General features: G+C 34.2%; 2 protein-coding genes across 12 annotated transcripts; one reads left to right on the top strand and one right to left on the bottom strand.

Annotated features, from left to right (window-relative positions):
• Positions 1–161: 161 nt before the first annotated feature.
• LOC100741989 (peptidyl-prolyl cis-trans isomerase-like 1) lies at positions 162–2,918 on the top strand. Of its 4 annotated transcripts, none has more exons than XM_012390350.3 (7): positions 162–258; positions 593–717; positions 881–1,014; positions 1,087–1,176; positions 1,347–1,454; positions 1,678–1,797; positions 2,607–2,918. In XM_012390350.3, the coding sequence occupies exons 2-6, from the start codon at positions 647–649 to the stop codon at positions 1,791–1,793; spliced, it is 519 nt and encodes a 172-aa protein (XP_012245773.1). In that variant the 5' UTR covers positions 162–258; positions 593–646; the 3' UTR covers positions 1,794–1,797; positions 2,607–2,918. The 4 variants fall into 4 exon arrangements, with proteins under 4 accessions (XP_012245773.1, XP_012245772.1, XP_003492645.1 ...); XM_012390349.3 differs by having other exon boundaries at positions 1,678–1,815; positions 2,607–2,914; XM_003492597.4 differs by lacking the exon at positions 2,607–2,918 and having other exon boundaries at positions 1,678–1,889.
• LOC100748262 (stabilizer of axonemal microtubules 1-like) lies at positions 1,677–8,050 on the bottom strand. 8 transcript variants are annotated; one of them, XR_004462500.1, is made up of 12 exons: positions 5,668–5,952; positions 5,513–5,576; positions 5,150–5,212; positions 5,031–5,075; positions 4,692–4,841; positions 4,236–4,425; positions 3,810–3,961; positions 3,330–3,611; positions 2,965–3,154; positions 2,576–2,816; positions 2,317–2,434; positions 1,677–2,252 (listed from the first exon to the last, which is right to left on the bottom strand). XR_004462500.1 is itself a non-coding variant. In XM_033323077.1 (12 exons), exons 1-11 carry the CDS (start codon positions 5,688–5,690, stop codon positions 2,404–2,406), a joined length of 1,431 nt encoding a protein of 476 aa, XP_033178968.1. In that variant the 5' UTR covers positions 5,691–5,952; the 3' UTR covers positions 1,677–2,161; positions 2,360–2,403. The 8 variants fall into 8 exon arrangements, 7 of the variants coding, with proteins under 7 accessions (XP_033178968.1, XP_033178969.1, XP_033178967.1 ...); XM_033323077.1 differs by having other exon boundaries at positions 1,677–2,161; positions 2,360–2,434; XM_033323078.1 differs by having other exon boundaries at positions 1,677–2,091; positions 2,360–2,434.
• Positions 8,051–20,159: the final 12,109 nt, after the last annotated feature.

Genomic DNA, 20,159 nt, shown 5'->3' with positions numbered 1-20,159 from the left:
ATACAAATGTTTGTATACTCTTTTGTATTAAAAAATGATTAAAAAGAATCTTAAATAATTCTAATTTTTTGATTTCACGAACAATTTCAAATTTCGCTTCTGATTCACATCTCGATATCACTGAATACAAAGCTAAGTTCATGCGATAGCGTAACAACATCGTGTTTATATATATATATGTCATATCATACATGCAGTAATATGACATATGTATAACTGTGGTACCACTCTTTATCTTATCGATATAATCAACCAACGGTAATTAATTATTATCTTTATTATCTTTAACAGATTCCTGTTTAAAATTTATGCACAGTATAAAGTAAGTTAGGCAATTGTTGTAAATGAATACATGTATTATGAATAAAATGATATAAACACTTGTTGGAACATTTTGTTAGAGTTCATAAAGTTGTAAAGAGTAATGGTTATAAAACGTGAATTTTATTAGGATTATAAATATGCAAGAATTATGAAACGTGAAAACTTGCATTTTCAGATTCTACATGTTTAAAACTACAAAATTACAAATAAAAAAGTTAATAATCTTTGATCCGCTAGATTAAAATTTAGCCTTATTTGTTTTTACTAGATTAACCCTGAAGGAAGAATAAACACTATACGAAATATCATTATATATGCTAATATGGCTCTTACAAATATATCTGGTATTCCGGATAAACACTGGCAACCACCATTCGTAGCATTTGAAACAACGCAAGTATATACTAATTACCACTTTTATTTCTTTTTTGTTCTTTTTAATTTTGCAAAATATAATAATAATTGTAAAAATAAGAAAGTATATTACCATATTATGATATTTTAATTCAATTATTATGCAAATATTTCTATATTATTATAATCTTCTTTTTTACAGTATGGGTGAAATAGTGATAGAACTCTATTGGAAACATGTACCAATTACTTGTAGAAATTTTGCTGAACTTACACGACGTGGTTATTATAATGGAACAAAATTTCACAGAATTATTCGAGATTTTATGATACAAGGTATCATATTGATTTAGTTATCAACTTCCGCTCATATTAACCCAGAAAGTTTGATATTTTATTTTGTTTTAGGTGGTGATCCTACTGGAACTGGGAAAGGTGGTGTGTCTATTTATGGAGAGTGTTTCGATGATGAAATACATGATGATTTAAAACATACCGGTATGTTTATATATGTAACACAAATATCTTTATTTTTATGATTTATAAAAACTTGTGGGAATGACAAAATTATAATCTGATATTGTCATAGGATATTTCAATAAAACTTATATTAATATATACCATTATCAAGTTTAATATTCTATGGAAAAAAATTATATTGGATTTAGGTGCTGGAGTTGTTTCCATGGCTAATTCAGGACCAAACACTAATGGATCACAGTTTTTTATTACATTAGCACCAACACAGTGGCTCGATGGAAAACATACAATTTTTGGTAAGTGAGTTTTAAAAATATATTTTGCGAATTATTCAATTTATGATCGTTCAAAATATTTTTGCTGTTCTAATGATACAGAACAGAGAATGCAAATTATAGTTAATCATAGAAATTATAGATATTGGTGTTTCAGTTTAACATTGTACTTTAATAATTGCAAACATCAAAGAGCTTAAAAATATTTTTATTCTTGTTTACATTTTTTCTTTTTCATTAACAGGAAGAATCCATTCTGGTATGACAATAGTGAAAAGGATTGGATTAGTGGAAACTGATAAGAATGACAGACCCGTTGATGACATAAAAATTGTAAAAGGATCCATAAGGAATGCATAATAAAGTAAACATACTTTTGATGGTCTGTATTTATTACTTTTAAAACTTGCCTGCAACATAATATTTTGTACGTAATAAAATATCGATCACATCTTTGTACTAGATTCTAAAATTCACTTTTTTCACTAGTCGTACTACTCATATGGTACATGTAAGTTTACGATACAAAAGATACGTCTATAAAGAAAAGGTAGAACATTCAGACTCACCCCATTCAAGCTTAATTTTTATTCTCAGTCGCTTTGATGTTGTCCTTCGAAGAATGCATACTGTCAATTTTCTTGTATATGTGTATCACCTGTGTATAGAACAGATGCTTCATATGTAGCACAATTTAACATTCCGTCTATCATCGTATAATTTGTATTCTAATAATAGAGTGTAGAATGCTTTGATTATAATTGCCTATGCTTTTACACTTTGTATTGATAGTTTAGCCAAATTAGTAGTACCATAACAGAGTATTTTACGACATAACACATTTCTTCATATTTACATATAATTATTACATATAATCTATGTAACTTAATGGTCTAATATATTATTAAAGTATTCTAAATTTTTACCTTAATGTTTTTGCTGATGAAATAGGCATGCAAATATGCCAAAATTACAGGCACAATGTACCAGGCGGAATGTAACTGAAAAAATAGTCATAATTTACATAAATACGACTTTTAATATATATTTAAACTAAATTATTTTTTTGTTCGCTCGATCGTTCGTAAAGCATTTGGATCTTCGATCGCGGTTCGACAAGCAATTTAAGTGAGATAGAGAACCTTTTATTGTATGTAGTATTATCTTCCATAGGAGTGACTGGAAGTTGGTAAGGAGGTCTCTCACTCCATGGTTTTTCAACTTTATCCGCACACTCCACAGGCTGATAACTCAGCTGCATGACAGTTTCTGCTTCCATTGGAACATCTGGTAAGCAACATGTACGTACTGGTGCGTAATTATGAATAGGTGTTAACGATTTAAGATCATTCTCTAAATAAGAAAGTCTGTAAGTAGTACAACCTGTAAACAATCAATCAAATGATCAAACTTTGTAGATTTATATTATAATAAAGGATAATAATGTTAATATTATCCATTAAAAAATGTTAATAAATAAACCAATATTGCTGCTGTTTATTAAAATAGACAATGCATTTGTAATACGTGCATTCGATAGGTGTACACGCAGGAACAAGGTTATCTGCGCGACGAGCATCTGGTTCTAATGGTATATTCTTCCATGTATAATCGTGTTTTTGCGTGGTTACCTCTTGTATGGGCCCTCTACCTAAAAATTGTTTATCGCAAGGTATAATCGGTGGATCTTGTTTAACACACCAGTTGCCCAAGAAACTCATCTGAAATATTACACATACATATGTTACATATTCGTTATTATATATACATATGCATATACACATACTGAAATGCTGAAATGAATACATATATGACTTGTACAAAATATGACTTATATAGTGTCTTTTAAGACAATTTAAAAAACATTAAAATATTTAAATTTCATATCTTACATACTCGATGAACGGTATCATAAGATAGAGAACAAGGCGAAAACTGAATATTGTTAGGTTGCCGAATAGGAGTTCGCTTATCTCCTCCACAGCCAAAGTAACTCAGACGATAAGTTGTGTTATCCTCGGTGCAACAACCAGCATTTAGAATGTTATCAGTTGGCTGAAGTATGATTGGTGAACGTCTTTTTTCCGAATGTGGCCAATAACTTAATTTGTAAGTTGTGCATCCATCCATCGGTTCTACAGGTGGCGAATATTCTTTTCTCTGCCATAAAGGTTCTTCCTAAAGAATACAAGAATAGAAGAAAGTATTGTTAGAAAAATATATAAAAATGCGTATACATTGTACGCTGAACAATAGTTTTTCCGTGAAAGCGCATCGCTGGTTTTACCGTGTATTATCCTTCGTTTGCAAAGCCAGACAAAGACTGGCTTGTTATGATAATACAAAATATCACATCTAAGATAATATGCTTACTACCTTCATAGATTCATTTGGCCAATAACTAAGTTTGTACGTTGTATGGTCTTCCATTGGAATATCTGGTTTAACATATTTTCTTATAGGAGCGTAAGATAGCGCAGGTAGATTACAACCAGACTGATAGTAGCTTAATTTATATGTTGTATCATCTGAAACATCAAATTTCGTACCAAAGTTGTAATTAATTTGCAACGGTACAAGCCGAGTCTTGAATTTTGTTAGAGTTTGTTGTGCAGGGTTGTTAGATCTCTACGGGACAAGTAGAAGATAAACGTAAAAAATTGAGAAGGGAAGATATTTTATGTAAGAATAGAAACAATGAACGTAAAACGCATACATATATATATCCAGTATATAGTATAATGCATTTAACATTTGAATTAGTATTTACATGTAACAACTTCTAATGCTGCTTGTATTTACCCAGTAACGGTGCAGGTGCACAGTATAAATTATTCTCTGCTTTATAAGCTTCTATTTGTGGTATAGACTTCCATGTATAGTCATGTTTTTGAGTCGTAACATCCTGTATAGGACCTCTACCGAGCCATTGTTTCTCACAAGGTATACAGGGTGATTCAGGTTTCACACATAAGTGTTCAAAATAACTGTTCTGAAACATGTCGAAAATGTGTGCAGATATTACGCACGAAAGAAATATCGAACAAAATTGAAAAGCTTAAATGGCTAATCGATCTCAAGCAAGGATCAATAGATCTTTACAATGAAAGAGCGACGAACGCGTGTATGATGACCCTATTAGGGCAAAGGGATTTGATGTACATTACTCGGTTACAAAAAATCATATAGTTTTGAATCCTGCATCGAATAAAAAATATATTTCCCACTTTAAGGATATTATTATTTTTTACGTCTTACTTTATATGTTGTTTCGTCTGATATTTCACCATCTCCGGTCGCTAACCAATTTCGAGGCAGGATAGGATCCACAGGAGCACTCGGGCACTCCCAATAGGAGAGTCGGTATGTAGTGTTATTATCCATTGGTATACCTGATTTCCAATAATGCTGAAATAATATTTGTTAGGTGAATTGTATTTTAATAAAGTGTTATCAAGGAAAGAAAGAAATGTCTAAGGAGTATAAACAAGTGTGTAAGAAACAATCTGAAATTTAAAAAACTTTTGCAGTTTGCGGATAACGAATGAAGAATACGTAATACAGAGATTATTATTTTAATCGAGGCTTTATACTTACACGGATTGGGGCAAAGGACTTTGGTATCTCTGGTTGCACATATTTCTATAGTAAACGGAATTGTTAAGGCAACGATCGTACAAAATAAAAATAATTATATATATTTTAATCGTACTTACATAGCATGTACGTTGTGGAGTTGTACAACAGCAGCAGCAGTTACAGCAATCATCGTGATTTATCTAAAAGACAGTAAGCAAAATGTTTTTCTTAGTTTCGAATATTTAATATTATTTAGCCGGATTATTTTGCATATATGCAAATGCTTCAAACATTAAAATATGACATATAGCATTGTCTCTACTCTTGCAATCATGGAAATTAAATTATTTCGGTATAAACTCTAAAAATAATTTCAAGCATTCTTTAATTGTAAAATTGATAATCGTTAAAAATCTGAAATATAGATGAAAGTTTTATTCGAGGAAATGATATTTCATATGTATTAACCTAATCCGTTCCAAAGTTTCATTTTAACTTACCTTAATTTTACTTCTTTCCTCAATAACTGATTGTCGTCGTTGTTGTTGTTGCTTGCACTCAGGCCTACGATGCGTTGTAATGTTAAGGAATATCGTTATTTGCAATAAATTAAATTTCAATGCAATTTGTTATTTAATATATTATATCAGCTCACGGATTGATAGTACAGATCTGCATGATGATAACGGCTTTTCATAATAGGAAATAGCGTTGCTTTCTGAAACTGAAAGAATAAAATATATTTTCATTTAATTAAACGATTAAAAAATATTAATATCAAAAAGGAAATAGTGGACGATTATATCAGAAGTCAGTGGTTTTATATTATATCGCATTGTAAATAGTTCATACCATAGTAGGCTATGAAACGATTTGCCATAATTCTTTAAGTTACGTTATAAATGAAATTGTACGATGAAATTTTGTAATCAAAAATTCCTAGAATTATTGCTCTCGCTTCTTTTTTACAACGGAAAGAAGTACAATTTGTCAGTGTATAAAATTACAACATGCTACTTGTATCATTTATCGTTTCTCCTATTAACCGTACGATACCCGAGCGTTTAATCATGAAATAATACGTAAAAGTCAAAGGAAGGCAATTAACATTCGCTGCGTAATTTTCACGGAAGGCCACTTTTGCGATACTCTTGAAAAGTAGAGGGTTCAGGCAATCAAGTCGCTTTTGCAATTTGCTATTCGAGAAAAAAAATAAATAAAGAATTTGTTCAGAAGGAACGATTGCGTAGATTTTACAATGAAAATGATTTGTTTATCAGAACGAACGAGGACGCCTGACGCTCAATAAATACCGATGAGTGTACCGACCGGTTCTTTGGCAAAGGGATACGCGAGATCTGAACTCTGATTCACACTGTATGGAAGCCAGAGCGTTTCGCTTCCTCCTCTAAATTCGGGAAGTACGTTCCAAAAACTAAACGAGACACGAGAAATTTGGCCACTCGCCAAAAGCCCTGTGTAAACAGGGCGGCAAACAACAGTGGCAAAGTAATGATATGCGATTAAACTCAAAGCGAATTTTACTTTCCTTATAGTTACCATATGGAATACGCACGATTTAACGAATTACAGAGTTCGCAGTTTTAATGTTTAGAAAGATATTGAAGTTTATAACTGGGAATATTAGTTGACTATCAATTTATAGAACGTTTTCGTTGTTTTAGTCAAATTACTGAAAAGTAGAGCTGCATTTTTATTGCAGCAGCCTCTTCTGTTGATAACTGACACTATAAGTTATATGTAAAAGACGATGATTTGTCCAATCGGTAAGTGCGTTGTCCAAGAAACTCACAACTGGTGAAATTGTAACTTTACTTTTCTATCTCATTCTGAGTAATTTCTTCGGAGTTCTTTAAGATTAAACCTGTAAATAATAAGAACGTACTTAATTTTATTTTGCAAGTACTATTTTTCTTACTAACAAAATTAACAACATAGTATGGATATACGTACGTATATGATATGTATACGTTTAACATTTTTCTTTAAAACGTAATGGACTGGAAAATAACTTGATTTCTCGCTTGTTATAATAAACACTCAAGTATATAAAAAAGTAAGTAATTTCCACATTACTATGTACATAACATGTTGTAGTAAATAATTAATGTTTACGAATTGTGATTTCGTTGTGTGAATCTATAAAGAAATAAATTACGTTTAAGTATAATCTGTTGAAAATATTTAAGACTTTTGTTTATAGAAATTAGAAAAAGGTAGATCAAGATATGAACAATTATACCACATATATATGATATTGAATTGGCCACTTTTTGTATGAAACAGAATAATTAGGAATATATATCATCGCCGTTTTGCGTTTTGAATAAATATGTTTTGCTCTTGTTTGTATCGTGTAACAGTTTGGCAATAATTTCAATATTTTCCTACTGATGTTTGCTATATGGTTGCAATATGTTTGTAACATGAAACCACCATCGATACTACGATAAAACTTTTTTGATTTTAAAGATCAGAAAAGGTTAGTATGTTATAATGGTACTATGTATTTATAGTACATCGATTAGATTATTTTTTCAACAATTACATTTTAGATTTCTATCGAATTTTCAGTGAAATTTATATTCGTATATTAAAGTGAATTTATAAAACTATTCTATATTCTTTACACAATGCAAAAGAAAATAAAATATGATAATGAACTAGAGAAGAAAGCAAAAGTACTTTCGATATTTTCTAGAATCAAATTATTGCGACATATGTATATTCAATATTCGAGTATTGTTTATGGGAAGTAGAACGTTGTTGGCTATGTTAGGTAAAAAGCAAAATGTATCAAAGCTCGATAACCTTACCGTGAAATACAGAGAGCAATATATAACGCGTTATTGAACTATACGTACGTACGATTTTAAAATTATTCCGTAAGCAGATTATTTCTGTCACAATATCGGCTGACGAATTTGAATCATAATAACTATGCGATAGTTATCGTCTGCGATGACATCTACTGGGAGTGTTGCGCGTGTAGCGACGCGCATGCGTATTCTACATCGAAACATACACCTTGTATAAATAGAGGTGGTGAAAGTTCACGCGGACAGTTCGCTGTGAGTAACAGTGTCGCGAAATTTGTTGGTGTACTAGTGTATCTTCTTTGCACGCAGAGAAAGGTTACATAGACGAGTCGTTGACTCTGTGTGATCTTCCAATCTATTCGCGTCAACGTATTATTACAAACTTCTCAGATCTTTCCCAATAAAAGTCTGATCTTCCGGTCAATTCAAAGTACTAGAGAAGAACACAAAAAAGACAAAAATTACAAACAAGAAAAAGAAAAAAGGCGACATGCCAGCCGACGTAGCGATGCATACTAACTTCCTGCAATTCAACCAGTCGAGCCTGAAGGACTCGAACGTGGATTCTTGCTGGAACACCGAGAACATGAGCGGTTATATGACCTTGATGAGTCCGAATGGTCATCGCCAAGGCGTGCAAGTGAAGGTCTACCGGACGAGTGTCGAGCATTTCGCCGTAATTTATCCACAGAAAAAGGTGTGCAGACCTTTGGGCGTGTTGAACTTGAGGAATACAATGATCGAACGTTATGGGGAGGAAGGATTTCTGGTAAGACAGAAAGGTTTCGATTCGCCAATTGCGTTAACCTTTCTCATGGAAAACAAGAAGGAGCTCGATTACTGGGTGATGGCCTTCACCGCAAGAACGAGCCCTCTGATGCATCAGAGCAGTCTGCCGATCGTCGAGGAGGAAGAAGTCTAAGGATGATTTCCCACATAGCCAGCACGTCGTGTCACATGTACCAGTGTCATTCACACGACGAGCGGCCGAAAGCCGCGAAATCGATCGATCCTTCTCCATCCCTTGGTAAGAAAGCTCGACAAAACGAAGAGTATTAATTTATTATATTCGGCTTCTGCATCTTCTCGACCCAACATATTTTCAACTCTCTATGTGTGACATATTCCGTATATAATTTGAGAGCTGGTTTTCATCCGTTTGTAACGAGAGAGTTGCTCTTCCGGATTCCAGAAATATCCAGATATTGACGGAATTGAGACAACACCGGTCGTGGACCGACCTAATCCAGATTGGTGTCGAGAAAAAAAAACAGGTCATAGTTTAAAAATGTACGACGACTTGATTTATTGGGACACCTTAGCACGTTGATTAGACGTCGAGTTCTATCAACGACAAAATGTCATCGACACGCGCGTATTGCGTTAAAAGGGTCCAGAGAATTATGGCGCGAGGCCATGTTGCCAGTAGGCTCTAACAACCAAGCAGCATCATCGATCCTAGCCAGCTGTGACCAATCGCAGGCGTTCCTTCTAGCCGGTGCACCAAGCAGGCTTCAAGGGAGACAAGGAGACACGAAGGAGGATCAAACTCCGTAAGGAGAAGAGTAAACGAGAAAGAGGAATACGGAAGGCAAGAGAAGCAGGGAGAAATAAAAAGGAGGAGGAGGAGGAGGAGGGAGATGAGAGTTTCTCCCATGAGACTACCTACGCGGACTGTGCATACTAGTGTGATTCCTCTTCTCTTTCTCTGTGAAAATAACCGTTAACTTTGACCTGGCAACCGCGAGCTACCGCGGTTATGCTCTACCGATCACCAGTTAGAAAGAACTTCCAGGTGATTCGGTCGAGTGAGAGAGGGTCGAAATCGAGCCTCCGCTATAACAGCCGCTTGCAAGACTCAAACGACTTTTCAGTATCGAATCGAACCTGATCTCGAATCCTTGTAGATATCGAAATCCAAACCAAGAAAATATCGAACAAACGAAGCAGAACCACCGAATTATTTTTTCTTTCATCTTTTTACCTTTTATAAAGAATTCGTTCGGAAATATCCGATAATTAGCCAAGCGTATCACATCGATTCAATTGATAATTATCGATGCGATTAAAATTAAAATACCCTTAATATATATTGTTTGAAATAGTCACATTTTGAAATGGATATATGATTGCGATTGATCGAGCTGCCAATTAACAATACATATCGATCGGTATGATATTCATTTATCATTTGTAGATAAAACAAGCGGAAAATCTCTTTCCGTAAATTCATGAATTGACTATGAATTTCTGTTAAATGTCACGTATAATCAAAGTACGATATTTATAAAAAGAAACGAATAATTTCAGAGGCAGACAGCTTTCTAATTTATAATAGAACCCAATTATTTTTTACACGATCTCATATATTGTGCGATGAATGATACTTCATTATGTAGGTTATATCGATAAAACAGTTAATGAATAACCATTAGATTATGTCAGGTTATGAAACTGATTTCATTCGTAACTTATTATAATCCAATAACGAATTGTCAGGCAATTAAAAAACTGAATATCACCGAAATAATTAAAAGCCTTCCCTCGATAAAATTGATTAATTTTTAAGATTGTATCTACAACTCACCTGCATCATTTGTTATGGTTTTATCATTTGTTAAAAAATTACTTGAAAGTTTTCATTGGACTTAATCACACCGTCTTCGATGCAGACCAACAAATTCAAATCATTTTCCAGTTCAGATAGGATCAGATTCGATCGAATATACGGCAAACGTATCATTTACCCGTAGAACGAAATTACACGCCGTCGAGAGGCACACATCGTCAAGGCGATTTAAAGGAAAAAGGAATCGTACTCGCTGCGAAATGCTGTCCAAAGACATTTATCATTTTCGTTCGAACGCGTTATTTAAGACAAGATATCCGAACAGTTGTGTTCGGTACGACCATTCGGCGTGACTGGTCGAGATCTCGAAGCATTTGTAAATCGATATTGTCTCGGACCGTTGATATAACTATCGTTTCATGGTAAATTTTAAGATTGTCTGTGATATTACGTAGACGATGGCGTCATAGTTACAATAGGCTTCAAAGTAGTGTGTACGGTGTTATGTTATAGCGACCAACGCATGGTGAAAATAAAAGTCGAATGAAATCATTCACAGGATCCTGGAAGAGTTAGTCATCGTCTAATACGTTTCGTATATTTTCGATTCCTTCGTTATCTATTATATACGTACATACTTTATTTCACGAATCGAGAAACGAAACGAATCTATTATCAGTGTAACGATATGGCATTCGTTTCCTTTTTTAATTTTGTTCTTTTTGTAAATACTAGGCGAATTTTTTATGTATAATACATATATAAGTTGAAGTATATATTGTAATTAAGTTTCCTGTCAATTCCTATTGAGTTTATCGTTATGACCCTGTATAGATATGTACGTCCCTTGGAGAGTTTTTTGATAAAATTTGCATGAACTACCGGCAACAATCTATTTCCAAGTTCTTCCGTTTAGAGCGATATACAAACCAATTATTGTAGTTTCATGTTCGCATTAATCAAACATATATATCGTATATATATGTCTGTACATGCATGTGTATATATATATATATATATATATATATATATATATATATATATATGTATACATATACATACATATGTACGTGCAACAATTACATCTTTGTATATAATAAGAACTTTACGTATAATATAACTTATATTATACCTGACATGCATATATATATATAGCATAAAAAGAACGTTTGAATTGAAAAAGGGCATATTATATAATAAAGATCGCTTTTTCTCACTGATACTGTTTTAAATTCTCCTTAATATATATCCGTACCTTCCTTTCTTTTTATATTCGCAAAGAATTTCATAGCAAATTTCATAGTAATTTATTCTTTCGTTTAAGAAATAGCGTTATCGAAGTCAAAATTGAACGTACTTCGCGTTCTAAATGCTTTAAACGTTTCGGTAAAATAGAATTTATCGCGAAATGGATGAATTTATTATATTTTAAAAATACCAATTGATTTCAATCTTTATTGCGTTGTTACAACTGTTACAGATTTGATTACAACTGTTTTAGATTTTTTCGTTTTTCGTCTTTTGCGAATGCAGAAAAGGATTGGCGCATTGAATTAAATAGAATTAATGATTTCCAACGACAACGGCGCTCTTGCTGCCATTTACGAGAAAAGATATTCGTTTATCATGATTTGCAGAATAATTCCTTGTGATTGTAAATTAGTATCGATTCAATGGAAAAGATGGATTTTTATTGGCGTAAGCCAATGACCAAATGAGAATAATCAGCCTTAAACTAGATAAGTATGACGTGTTTTGCTGAGCATTTGCTTTTCTTTTTCACGACATTGCGAACAAACATTGCCAATAAAAAACGTATCGAAGCTGCCTTAACTCGCATTCTTTCTTTCCAATTTATGATCAGTAATTAATAGCTGTGAGTATAATTATACATTTATGTTACAAGTGATGACCATAGCTTTACTGATAACCAGATAACTAACTGTTCGATACAACTGAAAAAATCAAGTGGTCTTTTTGCTTCATTCTATATGAAGGATACAAGTAAGGACATTATAACGTTTAATCGATTTAATTAACATCATGTTTATCACGAACATACATTTCTATGCCAAACATGGCAATGAGAAACAAGAGCACAATAAATAAGAAAAGTAAAAGAGAGAAAGACGTCAATAAAGAGATTATTTTTCGCAAGGACGATGTTCTTGAATTTTTAGTTATCGGTGTTGTTTTCGAACGGAATTGTGGATTTCCTTGATATGTAAATCGCTCAGTAATGGAAAACAGATATGTATTACACGTTACGTATGTAAATTATACTGCATATAATGTCAAATCTATTATGTACATTTACTCTTGATTATTACGAAATATTCAATAGAGCAGATGTAGCAAAAACATGTAGTTACGATATAGAGAGAGAGAGAGAGAGAGAGAGAGAGAGAGAGAGAGATGTATTTTAATTTCTCAAGTCTCTCGTATCAAATTGATTTCGTAATTAACTTGCATAAACAAGTGAAAATTATACGAGTGTAAATTATCGAGATTATCTTATCTTTTTACTTTGGAAGATCAAGGACATACGTACAGTTTCATTTAATGAAACAATATAGACGACCAACATGGTGGAACATGAAAATGGTAACCTTAAAAAAAATGATATTTATCCTCGTAGCTTTTGTTCCTGATAATAAATACGATGTTTGTATTTTGTTACGATGCTACTGAAATTTCAATATGTTCTATATAATACGTATAACATAATGGTAAAATGCTTTTACCATAAGTGTTGAAGAAAAGAATAATACAGGTGACCTTGAGAACGTGGAAATAGTAGCCTTGAGAAAAATATTACCTTTAGCTTTATCATTTTTCTGTCTGCTACTTTCTCGCAACTTTGAACGTCACAACGGCACTCGAGTGTCACGTTTAGAGCCAGTGCCACAGCCGTGAATTCCATTGAATAAGCTTTATTTTAATCGCATTATCTTATTTTCGATCGATCGCGTTGAACGTTTTATTATTCGATTCGCTCGAAGTTATCGCGAACCGATCGATCTTCAACGTAAAGGTACTTTATGTAACGCTAGAAAAGGTAGTTATAAACCTGAAATTATACACTTTCACTCTACATAGCGTGACAAGGTCCGACTGTAGAACATGCTCGTTAAATTACGTAGAACTTGAACGTAGTTTCGATGATATTCGCTTGATCTAATTAATTATCGCTCTTCTCACTTTCTTCTTGTATTCTCATTTCTTACCTATTTCGCAATTTGTTTCCTTGGTTCGCATCTTGGTTCGTTTCTTGAATCTAAACTTTAATGTCTTATCTCGTAGGTTTCGGTATCTTTTTCGCTTGAATATTTTCGCCTTATTCCATCTTGTCGCTTTGTTCTTTGGTACAAGAACCGTGTGAAGATTTCAACATATTAATTAATATCTGCTACTATTCTTTAACTGTGCGATCAATGTCTGTAATAATCTGCCGAAGGATCGTATGAATCTCCTTACGAAGTAAACTATAACGCAGATTAATCCCTTGCCAATGATATCTCCTATCATTGCCAAAGCAACTTTACAACGAAGCATAACAAGTGATTAAAAACTAAGTGAAACGTGGCGAAATAGTTCTGTAAACAACGAAACGATATCGATACGCAAAAAACGCTATCATAGGTGTTGACAAAAATGAACAAGCGTCAAAACCCATTAAAAAAAAAAAAAAAAAAGTGAAATGTGGTAAGATAAGGATTCTCGTAAATTAATGCCATCGCCATCGTTGTTTATAATAAACGTCAACTATGTATAAAGATATAAACACGGCTGCTAATAACAATGATAGTACGAGAGTCATTAACGCATTAACGCGAACCAATGGTACACGGCTATGGCAGTTGATAGAAGTAGAACTTGCATTAGGCATGAAAATGTTGGGCATTAGGCAAATGGTATGCTGTGGCGAGCTACGCGTGTTACGCACTTGCTGCTAGTGAACATTCGGAGTAAAATTCAATATGTATGTTAACGTAATGTTTTTCTTGATCTTATAATACTTGCAAAACGCTTATTTTTCGATTAATGTTAATTTCAATAGCACAGCGCCGGATGGGTCGACTCTATTCGATTCCGTGTTTCCGTATTGTACGTATCGAAGCTTTAGATTACTCGGCAAACACAATCGTTGACCGACGAGTCCAGCAGACCGCAATCACGGCTATTGTTCGGTCTCGGGTCGCGTTATCAGAGTGAAATAAACAAGACGCATCTGAAACATGATAAGACAGAAGTGTTTTCTCTCGTATCGAGCATTCAAGTAGTTTGATACATATGTAAGGACAGGCTGGTAAGAATGTAGTAATTTCAGTTGAAAGATGCGGCAGGTCATCGACATAGTTAGAGTTGTATAATTGTAGAATCGTACTGATAAACGAGATTCGTCAAGTTGTGGATGCAATTTCGCAAGAGAAATATTCTTTGTTAACGAATAGGGCGAGAAACGCGAGAAAGTGTGTGTAAGATGTTTAAACAAGAATGTAAATTACTAATTTAGTAGCGATATATCAGTAGACGTTCAAATGGTTGTATAATACCTATTTTGCAAGAAAAATACACACACAAGGTTAGATATATTTTTCTATCTCTTGGTTTATTAATCAAACGAAGACTACTTTTCCTCCGACTAGCTTTATCATGAGACTTACTTTCAATATGTTTTCGATTTTATTAATTAGATCGACAAAGTATGAAATAATTATCAATCGTTCGCAGTTATACAACTATGAATTTTTCGTTAATTTTCAAATTATAGTCGCTCTATCACAATTGAAAGAACGCGCAAATTTATGAATCTCCGTTCAAATTTCGTCTGATACGAATACTTTCGATCTGTTCCACGATCCATCGTACGTTATACAGGGTGGTTGGTAACTGGTGGTGCAAGCGGAAAAGGGGGTGATTCTAGGCGAAAAAAGATGTGGAAAATATAGAATAACAATTTTTCGTTCGAGGCTTTGTTTTCGAGAAAATCGACTTTGAATTTTCGCTCGGTACGCGTGCACTTTATCGCGTCTCGTTGTAACGTATCTCACTGTAGATCGTCGTCTCGATGGAAAAATTAAAAAAAAAAGAAACAAAAATTAAAAAAGAATTTTTATTCTACATTTTCGACTTCTTTCTTCGCGTAGAACCACCCCCTTTTCCGCTTGTACCACCAGTTACCAACCACCCTGTATAACTATGAATTTTTCGTTAATTTTCAAATAATAGTTGCTATATCACAATTGGAAGAACGCGCAAATTTCTGTTCAAATTTCATCTGATAAGAATACGTTCGATCTGTTCCAAATCATCAAAATCACGCAGCAAACTAAAAAACTTGTAGTACAAATATTCGTATCAGAGTTTAAACGTTTTCGTTTTACGAATAATCATATTGTGACCAGTGCAAATATTGCTTAACAATGGATTCATTTTGAAGCTTGAAAATTATTATTCGATTTGGAAGATCAAATGCGAAGAAGCGATTTCATATCGATTGATCTTGAATTGGGGTTTATCATTGAAATTATTGAAAAATATAATTGATCGTTCTCGTCCTTGTTCTCCATCGTTTTATCGTTTACTATTTCCACATATTTTGCGAAATTAGATGATATCGATCCCTGACCCCTTGCCTTCCGGGCCATTTCGTTGTGAGATTAGAATACCATTTTTTCGTAACATTATCCGTCTCCTTACATTTCCGTGCGTTGCCACTCGTCTTCTCCTGTTTACGTGCGTTTCTGCGCGTCTCTTCCCGTCTCTTGGCAAAGACGTAAGTTGTACGTACATAACGCATACGCGTATACACGTGCGTATATATATGCACTAACCGACATCTGAAAAGCTTCGAAAGCCTTTCCAAAGAATAAGCATCGATGTGGCGAATACTTTAAAATACGTTTGTAAAACATTTGACGTGACAATTTTATTCTATTATTATCGGTGCGTTTGTCACCGCAAGAGCATCTCGCTCGTTCTACTGTACGCGCATAGTTGGCTAAAATATTAAAAGAAAATTATAACGACGAACTAAGGTCGTTCAATATCCTGTATGAGATAATAACGCGCATATAACGCAATTGGCTAAAAGCTGTTAAAGTTTAAAGGTGAAAGCTTACATCCAATAATTTCTAGCACGTTTTATTAATAAAAATGCAACGAAGCTCGACGTATTATAAAATCCGAGCGTTATCGACGCGCATACGAAAATATTTCGAAATTTTATTTATTCGCTGCATTCAGGGAAGATTCATCTGTCTCGTGAAAACGATATCCTCGAATAATAATAAATGATAATAAATTAATTTTTTACACGGTTTCGGCCAATTATATCTGATCGTACGTTAAAATTACGCTTGAAATGTGAAATTTTAATCGACTCCTCCTCCCTACGCGTCAAATTCTCGTTTTTTCTTGCACGTCGCCTAACGCAGAAGATATTTTTTTATGCAAATTTGTATGTCCCTAGGAAAACAAATTGAACGTCTCGAATATTCATAACAAGACAAGAAATGGCTGACATGTTTTACCAGAGATACAAATTTGCATGAACAGACATATCTTACGTATTAAATGATATAAACAAAAAAAGAGAAAAAAATATTTAGAATGCAAAGGTGCAAATTATCCGAATAATTTAACAAACATCGGAGCGTAATAACTCTCGGATTAATAATTTCAAGGTACGTATATAAATAACTTTATACTTTCTGCGAAGGACGAAAGATTATGTAGACTAGTACGGTCGACGATACAGGATTTCGTTAAAGAGATATCTGATTGTTTGGAAAATTCACATGGAAAATTGAAATACACGTGGAAGGAATATATAAAGTTAACTCACAGACTTTACACGACTTTTTCCCAACAACCTTCTGCTTGATACGAGGATGAGTCACTTTGCTTGATAATACTATCATTCGCAACGAAGTTTTAGTCGCAGAAATTCTGTTCAATTTGGTATTTCAATTCGCTTGATCACTGCTGTTATAGTTATATTTAGTCAGATCGAAGATTTCTTCGTAATCAGATTTCTGTATGGACGCTTCTTATTAGTACGCTTTCGTTCATCTTTCTACTCGTTTGCTCGATAACGTCATGAATCATATTATAAATAATGAAAGTTGTCTTAATTCTAACTATAGATACGTTAATTTTCCATTGGTCATAGAAAATTCTATATCGATTTGCTATTTCCGAACACCAAGCTTCTGTTAGTCGCGAGTAAATAATTATTCTACGTTCGGAGTTTTCCAAGATTCGAGAAGCATCGCCACTTTCTTCGCCGCATTTACGTTAAATGGGATTTTTCTTACAGTCAAAGTCGAGGAGACGTTGGAATTGAACGTATGAAAATTACGTGAGATCACGTAGATTTCGTACTGCAAGTGCGTATGTATGTAACGTAAGTGCGAAGATCGTACTTTACGATTTTCCCAAAAAACGTTTTTTCGTTACGCGAGGAATGGAATTACGTCAAGCGGTAAAAATCAAAAGATTACGTATGATCTGAAAAATTGTATTTTCATGGGAGGATCACGTAGCCAGCGATTAGTTCATGTCATAAATTCGTCAACTTTATCCAACACACATGGTCCACGCGAATGGACCGGTTCGTTGCATTCTCAAACGGAAGAGACACCTAATTATAGACATTTCGTACGAGATGCACACTAAACGCTGAAAAATGTTATCTGTGAACCTGACTTCCTGAAGAAAAATCGTACAACGATCCGTTTCGAATTCCAAGACGTTTGCCAACTTGAAACAAAACGAAGAATAACGTCGTATACGGTGGGACAAATTTCTTCCTACTAATTTTCACATTTGTATCAAAGCCCTTTCTATTTGTGTTCCAAGGAAACGATAGAAAGATCGTGGGAGAAGTTGCACGACTCTGTGCTAACTGGTAGTATGTCATTTCCTACTTCCTTCGAACGAAAGAGATTTATAGCGAAACTTGCTAAGAGATGGAACATGGTATTTGTCGGAATAAAAGAGTTCTCGCTCTGGCGAATATGTGACGAGCGGTAGAAACGAGTGTTGCTGGCACCCCTTGACGACTTGTCCTTGTCGACCTCGAGAGTTACCGGAGAGCATAGACCCTTCGGGTCGTCATGGCGACCAACTAGAGACCCCAAGAAGGCGGTCAAAGAATATCTCGTTCGTCTCCCTTCTGTCTTCGTCGATTAATTTTTGCAAATCTTTCTACCATTCTCCCTGAAAGCTTAGAAAATTGCTTCTGCTATCTCTTCCACGACGTTCTTGTCAACTTATGGATTCCACGTTTCATTCTGTTTCCTAATTCTGTTTGTCGATAAAGGGGACGCAAAAAATATCTGATCGCGATAGAACAAGCGTTATTTGCTTGTAAATTGTCTTTCCATTTCATTGAGATTTCTCGTCGAGTTTTCAGGTCTGTTCGGTTATCGCGAGTTCAAATATTGATTTTCCTTGTACCATCTTTGCACCGAGTCATCGGAAGAGAATATTTCATCGATAATTTCCATGTTACGCTCCTGATTCTCCGTTGCCTGCGATAATTTTCATTCTGAAATCTCCGATGCAGTTAGTTTCCATGCAACGAACGTCTGCTTTCTCTCTCGATCACCGGCATGCGAATTTGGAAACGAACTTATTAAACGCACGAATAGAAGGTTGCTTGAAAAACGAAGTAATTTCGCGTAAAAACGATGAGAGCCTCCCACGCTCTAAAATTACTTATTTTTACTATCGTGGGATACGAGCTTCTTGCATAATGACCTTACCCATTGCGAATACGTGATTTCGTACGGGTACACGTTAGTATACGAGAATAATGTAACCGGAAGGAGAGACCGTCTTCCTTTTCACGATAAATCGTTCATATTGTATAATACACGTATAAAAACGCACGATGCGTTTGTTCGTATAATTTCGGTTGAGAAATTATTTGGAATTATTCTAAAACAGGGAATGTTTAACGACGACAACGATAATCCTTTCTATACGGCATAGTAAGAGATTAAAAGATTGGGCTATTCTAAAATTATCGAAGATGTAATGTCTGCGAGACTCGAAATGTCAACAAAATCCGAGTACACGTCTAAAAAGGTGTAAAAATAAAGAAAAATGAAAAATGCCGTCCCGAAGGTTTCGAAACCTGTCTTTCAAAATCTTCTTACTTTTCTGCCATTCAGTGCGGCAATACGCTGTGATTCGAGATTACGTAACGCTGTTAAAGCAGTTTCACTGCGATGTGTACCGGATTCTGTTATGTCGTATTGTACAACATGATATCGCTTCTTTCACGTAACTATTCGCGCATAATTGATTTTGATTTACATACGTACATTTCCATAGAGATACGCTCACAGGGGGTCTGAACGATTCGTATTAGGTCAATTGAGACGACGATTTTAATTCGTTTCGATACGACTGCATGGCAACAAATAATAAAGCCCAGTTGCTGTAACAATAAGACCACAAGCTTCCTGGTACGTTTCCATTGGAAATTCTCTGTTAACCGGTTGCGTTAAGATAATAGCAGTGCCCTTTTTTTATTCCGACAATTGTCACGGATAATCGTTACTTTTCGTAATTAAAGAGTCGAAGGGAGAAAAATAGAGAATTATTGGTTTTCAGTGATTTCAAGGTATGCGCGAAGGATTTATAATAACAATAAAACAATCTATATAATTAAACGAAGTAATAAGACGAAAGAAAAGAATGCAACAATTGCCATCGCGCGAT

This window comes from Bombus impatiens, unplaced genomic scaffold (assembly GCF_000188095.3).
Source record: "Bombus impatiens unplaced genomic scaffold, BIMP_2.2 scf_0765, whole genome shotgun sequence".
Lineage (NCBI taxonomy): Eukaryota > Metazoa > Arthropoda > Insecta > Hymenoptera > Apidae > Bombus > Bombus impatiens.
This window is presented reverse-complemented; position numbering and strand designations above follow the sequence as displayed.